General features: G+C 33.6%; 1 protein-coding gene across 1 annotated transcript; it reads right to left on the bottom strand.

Annotated features, from left to right (window-relative positions):
* Nucleotides 1–1,902: 1,902 nt before the first annotated feature.
* Nucleotides 1,903–7,660, bottom strand: LOC139897101 (DExH-box ATP-dependent RNA helicase DExH16, mitochondrial). Its single transcript, XM_071879754.1, has 16 exons — nt 7,536–7,660; nt 6,669–6,756; nt 6,472–6,593; nt 6,195–6,385; nt 5,494–5,634; nt 5,295–5,417; nt 4,936–5,013; nt 4,210–4,378; nt 4,005–4,117; nt 3,840–3,920; nt 3,652–3,717; nt 3,484–3,548; nt 2,746–2,791; nt 2,530–2,646; nt 2,318–2,409; nt 1,903–2,237 (listed from the first exon to the last, which is right to left on the bottom strand). The coding sequence occupies exons 1-16, from the start codon at nt 7,600–7,602 to the stop codon at nt 2,171–2,173; spliced, it is 1,626 nt and encodes a 541-aa protein (XP_071735855.1). The 5' UTR covers nt 7,603–7,660; the 3' UTR covers nt 1,903–2,170.
* Nucleotides 7,661–9,499: the final 1,839 nt, after the last annotated feature.

The following is a 9,499-nucleotide window of genomic DNA, read 5'->3' as shown; positions in this document are numbered from 1 at the left end:
TATAACTTGAAATCAAAATAAATTTAAAAATTGAAAGGGAATTTAATATCATATCTACGAACACTACTTATAAAACACAGAAAGGAACTGAATGAAGTCTAGGAGACCGGTTTCCAAACCGATTTCTATCAACAGAGGTTAAAAACAGGTTCAGTTAAACTTGTTTTTAACATATGCAACTACAAATTTGGGTTGATTAGACTAATGTTGGATTTTAAAAATAAGAAAGAGAATTAGTGGTTTACTTACAATTTATTTTGTCACCAAACCACTAGCGAGCCAAAAACGTCTTTGTTTTACACGGCGTTGTGTATTGTGTATGTGTTATTTGTTAGCTAGAATGTTATGCTGTCGTTGATCAATTAACGTAATAATGTATAAGATTGAGGGTTCGAGTCATGCTTAGTACAATTTGTATATATTTTGTGATTAATTCATGTAGTAGTGTGTGTGAGTTTATCTTTCCAAAAAAATAATGTATATGTAAATTATATGCAAGTCTAGTCTTTATTAAAGTTAAAATACACACCGTGAAAGCTATCTACGAAGGGAGCTAGACCATTTAATTTAGAAGAGTAAGATAGTTGAGAAAAATAAATGATTTTGATTAATGCATCATATGTGTCATGTAATTTTGTGAATTATTCTTATAAAAATTTATGTGGATGTAGTATATCTCATGACTATATGAGAAATGATAAGCTCACATGTATTATACAAAAAGTTATATGCAAAATGATTTGGACCAACTAAATTAGGAGGGAAAAATAGGAGACAGAACAATAAATGATTTTAATTTGTGCATCTTATGTGCAATGGTGTAAAACTCGGCCAACTCGGTTGAGTTCACGGTTTAGATCACCAACCGAGTTCTCGGTGCTTAACTCGGTCGACGGCCGAGTTTCTCGGTCAAAGGCCGAGTTTCTCGGTCAACGACTGACTTTCTCAGCCAACTCGGGGAGTTCATGGTCAACTCGTGGAGTTCTCGATCATCTCGACTAACTTGGTAACTCGGCAACTCGAAACTCGTCAAATTGGTTAAAATCTATTATAATTTATATCATCTCGACTAACTTGGTAACTCGGCAACTCGAAACTCGTCAAATTGGTTAAAATCTATTATAATTTATATTAGAACATATATATATGCTTATATACTAATACTAATAAGTAATTATAAAAACTAAAAAAAAAAAATTAACGTAAATCAACATTTGAGTTCTTCCCAAGTTGTTGAGAACTCTCCACAAAATTCCAATCGAGTTCTCCCCAAATTCCGAAAATTCCGAGTTCTCCAACCTTCCTTCCTGAATTGATCCTTGTATAATTTATGTGGATGTAACATATCTCACAACTATTACATTTTACAAATGTGCTCAGCTTAATCAGGTCATTCCGTTACAGTTTTCAATCTTTTATCTGCCCACCCCAAAATTTGATTTAAGACTTAAACATAAGACTTCGTGTAAGAATATAAAGACGACAACCTCTAGTAATAATTATTTAACGTACTAATCTGCACTGTTAAAATACATCTTACATCTAAGTAACAATAGACACCACTAAAACAAAAACAATAGCATGATCTAGTCAAGTAAACGACAAAAGTAAAATAAAACCAACTAAACAACTTTTAGAAAAAGAGATCTAGTACGTTGAGTTGTTGACATCCATAAGAAACCTCTTGTAACGGTCAGCAGTTATATGTTAACTAAAGTAGAGCACATTCAGTTTATGTAGGTAAATTTCTATGCAATGGATGCATGAACATGCCATCCAACAAATTTAACAGTTTATTTTTTATTTTTTTTTATCTAAACATGTAAAAGAATCAATACAATTAATACGTATTCCGAAGGGGGGGGGGGGGGGGGGGGGGGGGGGGGGGGAACCCGACCCGTGTCAAAAAAGTGTGCTTGATTCGTCTCACATATTCTACAAAATCCAGGTTACTGCATCAGATTACAACTGTTTTCGGTTCCAGTTATTCATTACGCCGCAGAAACAAAATGAGTATTCATAAGTTATAACTACTTGTTAGAGCTACTTTTACCTGAAAATGGCTGCGTTCAACAGCTACTCTATTTTTCTTCTGTTTTAATGAAACAAAAGTGGGGCTGCGAATGGTTATTTCGAGATTATGTGTAAAATGTGTCCGTTGTATCTATCGCTATTGTTTTAATCTCTTAGGTATCGGTTTCTCGAAGCCCAATCTTTCCAAAAAATCCTCGATCAACCTGAAATATATGATATTTACAATAATTAAAAAATATTTTGATAAAATGTGTAAACTATGGGGCGGTTTAAGATTACTTACATGCCGCAAATTGATTTTTGAGATGCAGCGAGTTCCTGATCTGGGAAGGAATCATCGAATCGATAACTTAACCACACGTATAGCTCCAAGACCTTAGAATAAAACGAACGGTTAAATTCAAATTAGAGGTCAACGAAATTACTTTTTGACCCAATTAGTGTACTATTTTTTACTAAGTATATGTTTTATAGACACATATAAGAACAATTTACCTTATGAATTGATTCAAGTTCCTTGAGTTCGGCTTGCGTTTTTGGCACCTTGAGTGTGCCTGGTGTAAATATTTCTCGAAGCCGAACAATGCGCGTCTTTGCATATGTATGGGCAAACTATTCAATTAAAAAACTAATTGTTATTATCCTATACAAACCCATCATACTTAAAAAAAAAAAAAAATTAAATAAATAAAATAAAATCATAGATTGTACCTGTGTCAGTCCTTGAGATAAGATCTCGTCACTCATATCAGCGGGACTGCAGAAAACGAGTTGAAAGTTAATAAATTAAAAACATACTGCTTAAGTCACAATCTTTAATCCGTTCATTTGATATGATCTTACTGGGACGAACCGGATAAGATCCAAAGCCAACCCTGGGTCTCCTAAGTAAGAAGGGAAGAAAGGAATCCGGAGGAGAGCCCGACCAAGATATAAACCCAAGTGTAGAACTCACTCCCAAAAGCTAGCTTGAAGGAGGAGGGAACACCCAAGTTTATAACCACTAATTAAGTTTGTTCACCCACCGATGTGGGATCCCAAACCTTAACTAATGTGGATCGTAACAATACCCCACCCTTAAAGGGCCAACGTCCTCGTTGGACACCTCGAAAGATGAGGCTAGCTCTGATACCAATTGATATGATCTTACTGGGACGAACCGGATAAGATCCAAAGCCAACCCTGGGTCTCCTAAGTAAGAAGGGAAGAAAGGAATCCGGAGGAGAGCCCGACCAAGTTATAAACCCAAGTGTAGAACTCACTCCCAAAAGCTAGCTTGAAGGAGGAGGGAACACCCAAGTTTATAACCACTAATTAAGTTTGTTCACCCACCGATGTGGGATCCCAAACCTTAACTAATGTGGATCGTAACATCATTATTTTAAACCATTTATAATGGCGCGATTAATATAATAAAACATATTAACTTGCAAAAGGAAGAGAACGTACCTAAGACAAAAAAGATACTTATCATGCAAGGAAATTGGTAGCTCATCGAGTACTGCAGCAACTTTCTGTTTAATAAACACGTAACAAATTATTTATCAATTAAACTCATGCATATCCAAAACTAACAATAACAATACTTTAAGGGATTAAAAGCTTCGCAAAGCATACCAACATTTCTTCACAATTAGTGATGAAATAGTTTGATGATAACTTAGCATTCTCCACAAATTGTTCCTGAGAAAGATAAAAAACGGAGACTGTAATTAAAAAAAATATGCACTCTTATGCATAGGAACGTCATAAAAAACGATGATTTAAGTCAGAAGGATGAAAATAGAAAGTAGCTAATAACCAACCATAATTTGGCACAGACCACAATTTGGATGTGAGCGAGAGTACATGTAAAGAAGGTCAAAAGTAGGAAATAAGCCAGCGCTCTGCATCATCGAAACGTTGGATTAAATAAAAATAAAGAAAAGCAGAAAATTATATAACTTTTTAAAAGTGCGTATACGGTATACCTCTAGAATTGGAGACGGGCAATTAAGTGACGAGTGAATTAAAGGTAAGTCTTTTGCATCTAAACAAGTTACTTCACCAACGGGAAATTTAGATCCGTACCTACCAGCTCGACCTAATATATAATTAATTATACACAAAAACTCAAATTTTTATATGTACATGTTAATGTGCATGAAAGTGTATTGTTAGAAATATGAAAATTACCAGCAATTTGTTTTATCTCAGGTACAGAAAGTGGACGTATTTCAAGTCCATCGAACTTCTCCATTTCAGAAAATATAATTCTTGAAATGTTGAGATTAAGCCCCATGCCAATTGCATCACTTGCTACAAGAACATCAAACTCGCTACATTCATCATTGAACATTGTTGCCTGCATTTTAACAGATATTTTAATGCAACCATATGGACCAACAAACTAACACTTCATGAATGTGCTGTATTAATGGAAAATAAGTTCGGGGAACTTTCAAGTTTCGACTCATTTGACCCATTCTCTTTTTAGCTATATATTATTTTTATCTGACCTGGTCTCTTTCAGGCTAATTTTATTACTAAAAAAAAGCCCAAATCGATCATTCAAATGTAATTGGGTCGATATTGCCACCTCTACTTACCCTTCTATTATTGGTATTACATTTATGGAATGTTTAATTGCTGCCCAAAAAAAGACAATATAAGAAACACGTCTCCCGTTTTATAGAAACTAATCAAAGACACCTACATATCTACAGTATTACAAATACAGGATTATATTACACATTTATTTACATAAACGAATAGGCTAAACAAGATAAAAACATAAAAAGCTTGGATAATAGAAAACTTGGATATACTCTTACAAAATGAAATATAAAATAAAATACGATTTTGTGATAAGGTACAGAACCATAAACGAATAGGCTAAACGATTTTGTAAACAGTAAATACCTGCCTTGATCGTGTCTCGGGAGGCAATGAACCATAAACTACAGAACACAAATGTTCTCCATTATCCTGAATTTTTTTCTGGCAAAACCAAAATGCAGGTTTAGACACGTCAATAAAGTCACAAATCTAGAGAGAGAAAAAAAACATCTACATACTTCTTCATTCTAGAAGAACACACACACAAACATACGTACATATGTATGTAACATATCCCCATATATAATACAATCATCAAGTAGATTTTTGCTAGAGCTGGATATGTACGCAATAGAACACCTACTACTGCTAATAACTAACAAAAAAACTAGCATACACAAAAATAGAAAAAGGAAATGAAACCGAATCAAGTCAGATCTCACCTTTAGTTTGTATATCTTTTTGCGTGAAAAAGTCACAAAGCAATCACCTTTCCTAATATTTGAATACGACCCAAGAGGGACCTTTAACGGTACTAGTGGTGAAAGCCGCTCATAAAATTTCACCTAAAAAATAAGGTAAATTATACGAATCCTAAACTAATAAGATATCATAAAATCATACATATAATCATTTTATTACCTCGACATTATCACCAGTAACACTTAAAATTTCCTGAACTAATGGAACAGCAGCAGCATCTCCACACAAATGAAGCTCGTTAGCTGGAAGCCCTAAAAGAGCACGCGTAAACGAAAAACCACGGGTCCTGCACCCTATCATCTACGTACAAAATATATATGGCCATTTATAAAATTAAGTTTAATCTAAGCATCAGGTAATAGCAAGGTTGAAAAAGATGCGAGATGGAGACGAGTCGGTGAGACTTTGAAAGGCCGATTCGGTTGCGACGAGGTCAAGACAGACGTTAACCAACATTGACTTTTACTTAAATAATATATTAAATATAATTAGTTCAAACCTAAATATTTTAAACATAAATATTCTAGAAATAAATGATTCACAAATAAGATGATGTATTGATGTGGTGTTAGTTTAAACAACATATAGGTTTTTTACAAAAATAATAATAATAATTACAGTGTATTTATTAATTTATCTTTAGGGATACTTTGTGAGTCGGTGTTTTTCCAACTAACTTTTAAATGGGCTTGGAAATTTCGTTTACATAAGTCAACTTTTGACTGACATTGACCTGACTATTTAGCGTTGACCAACTAATTGAATGTTTTTGGGTGAAATGGGACACGCTAGTCATAAAACCACCGCAACGGCCGCCACAACCGTCGTTTGCAACCATTATATTAGGTTTTAAGACACACCTGAATTTCATCGATAACAGCACAATCATAATCAGTGTTGACATCCGCCATCTCTACCGTAACTGATTTATGCATCGCACCATCGACAATCTCTTTTTCTTGTCCGGTAATCAAATTACAAGGAACATTTGCTTTGTTCAACCGTTTTGCAACCTCCCATGCCAATAATCTCAAAGGACCACAATAAACACCTATTATACAAGATAAAAATACACAAACTTTAGCCATATTCTTGTGTGAAAAACTTTATAAACGTGAAGATAACTAATCTTGATACCTGAAGAACTGAGCTCCAGTCGCTTTAATGCATGATATGTCTTCCCACTGTTTGTGGGACCCACGTGGAGAATTACATTCCGTTTCTTTCGTCGAGCAACCGGGTACCATGTGTGAGGACGACTGAAACGCAAGCAATAAGTCGCATGAAATTATGTTATATTTGCAAATTAAAACCGCATAATAAGACTTTCTTACGTCATGTCTGTAAAGTCAAACGTCGATGCACCAGTGGAACTGCTAAATCGCCTTAAGGAATCACGTATACAAATCGATGCTCCATATGCTGTCCAAATATAATTTATAATTAATTAAACAATTAACAGTACATGTAATATGTCAAAATCAATATCCAACATGGGCACACCAACTAATATACTACATAACTTCCTCGTCCACATTTGACTTTCAAAGTCTTTCTTTGTCAACTTACACCGTAAATATTTTTATTCGTGTTATATATTATTTGATAAAAATTATATAAATAAAATCACGTTTAATACCCAATCCATTCATATCAATATTATCAAATATTATAAAACACAAATAAAGATATTTACGGCCAAAGTTGACAACAAAAGACTTTGAAAGTCAAATGTGGACACTTATAGTGGTACGGAGGCTGTATCATAATACTACTCATAATCGGTGCCAAATGCCATATTAGTAAATTTACATGATGACCTCAAAGTTCAAATGCCAAAACCACAACTTTCTGACTTTGAATTAATGTTTATTGTATAACATTTTAAGCATACAATTCTCAAGTGACACTGCAAATTTAGAGGTGATATCATAAATAGGGCAATATTAATGTTCAACAATCAATCAAAACTATAGAAGCGTAATAATAGAATAACAAAATACAACTATCATCGAAATTTGGGTATGAACATTATATGAATTAGGTTTTTTATATCAGCTAAAGCTTCCAAATTTTAGAACTTTTATAAAAGGCTGACTTATAATGCAAGTTTTACCCCAAAATGAAGAGAAATTATAGCAGTTTCGAATATTATAATGGACGAAATAGTATGATTGGTATAGTTAGGGTTTTCAAGGTACCATTGGAGAAAAGAGTACGGGAAACGGCCGACGGTAGGAGTCTCCGGCGAAGAAACACGGCCGCCATAATTATTCAATTGGTATGGTTTTCCGGTGGAAGCCCCTCGAGCATGGACCGACGTATGTTTGGGTGCTTCGTATCGTTGTTCGATCAAGTTGTTGGGTAGTTAACTTTTTTTTTTTTTTTTTTAAACGCATCGATCAAGTTGTTGGGTAGTTAACTTTTTTTTTTTTTTCAGATTCCGAACCTTATACCATCCCGAGGGTCAGGCGGTCGGACCTGGGTCCTGAATACGGGTCGATAAAACTTTCCCCTGGCAATGTGGCTTTCAGGAAATAAATCTCACGAATATTTTTAAGGGGAGGGACTCGAACTTGAGAACTCCCGACCCTCATCACAATGCACAAGTGTAAAGGGATGAACCACTGGATCACAAAGGTGAGTTCAGTGTTGTTACCCATCCTTTTGAGTTAACTTTTAGGGTTGAATTGGACTCAAGTCTATTAAACTCATTATGGTATCAGAGCCAAACGAGCCAAATGTGTGATGTTGGGAGCCCATGTGTTCACATCTCGATGTGAAGGGGCGTGTTGGGTAGTGTTGTGTCACACATCGGTCGTGGCAGTAAAAATTAAATAATTTATAATAACTTAAGTTCCTCATCCCCTTGAGTTAATTTTGGGTTTCCTATTCCCTTGAGTTAACTTTTGTGTTTACTAGTAGGCAATGCCCGTGCGTTGCACGATTTGTCCCAAATTTCAATATTTTGATGTACATAATTTGAATGGATGCAAATGTGAGCTTGTTACATTCCTCGATGAGTTCCATGATGTTTTTAATATGCCGGTGAACATAATTCAGAAGAAGTTTGCAATCAGGACATCAACAATTGACGGAAATTCAATAATTAAGTTGCAAAATATCTTATTCGAATGACGATGATGATGACGAAATAAAATTCACATAATTGAATCAATTATTTCATTTGCAAAATACATGTAATGTGCAAATTAAAAATAAGTATTTATTAGTAATGATATATCAACTTAAGTAGCTGGTCAAAAATATATATATAAAAAGAAAACGTTAAAACTTAGCTATTTAATATAAAGGACAATGAAAAGATTGAACTATGAAAATTAATAGGTAAATCATAAATACTATTCTGTAATTCAGTTTTTGAAAAATCATTAAACCCTTTATTATTAGGTAAATCATCATATAACTCAATTTATTTTTTATAGCATTTATTAGAGAGTAAATCACAATCATAACTACACTGATAATTTATCATTACATTGATAATCAAATTTGTTTAACATTATTGCCAGAAAATAAAAAGGTTAACTAACCATATTATCAACTATTGGGGGAGGGCTAAATTTATTTCATAAGCATTAACCTTTATTCATCATTGTTACATTTGTATTTGAAGGTTATCAAAACAATCAGTTTAATTAGCATATAAGCTGTAACTGTTGTTTGTCAGGTTTGATGGATTATGGATACACTTAATGTTCGTAAACTATCAAATATAAATCAAAATTTGTGTTCATATTGTGAAATATGATTCTTCATAGTGTTTGTTTATCTTATTACCTTAGTGAAAGACAATTAATCTTTCGCATATTTGGATCTACGGGTTGAACGGTGTAATATTATAAAGATTAACTAATTTTTCCGAATGACGAACCTATAGTTTAATGCACATCTTATGCCGAATCATCACGAATATTGCAACTCAATGTCTCAAGTGAGACTTATCAAAAGGTTCCTCTATCAATATTAGTCAATCGTCCTTTGAATAAACACTATCACCATGATAATTCACCACATGTGTAGATAACTTAACATTTCACAATAATAAAAACAACATAAAAATAAAATACAAAATACAAAAACTTACCTTATAATTATAACATGCAGAGTTATTGATTACTCGGTATAAGTAATCTATTTATCT

Source organism: Rutidosis leptorrhynchoides, chromosome 3 (assembly GCF_046630445.1).
Source record: "Rutidosis leptorrhynchoides isolate AG116_Rl617_1_P2 chromosome 3, CSIRO_AGI_Rlap_v1, whole genome shotgun sequence".
Classification (NCBI taxonomy): Eukaryota; Viridiplantae; Streptophyta; class Magnoliopsida; order Asterales; family Asteraceae; genus Rutidosis; species Rutidosis leptorrhynchoides.
The sequence above is the reverse complement of the archived record's forward strand: the minus strand, read 5'-3'. Positions and strand labels throughout refer to the sequence as shown.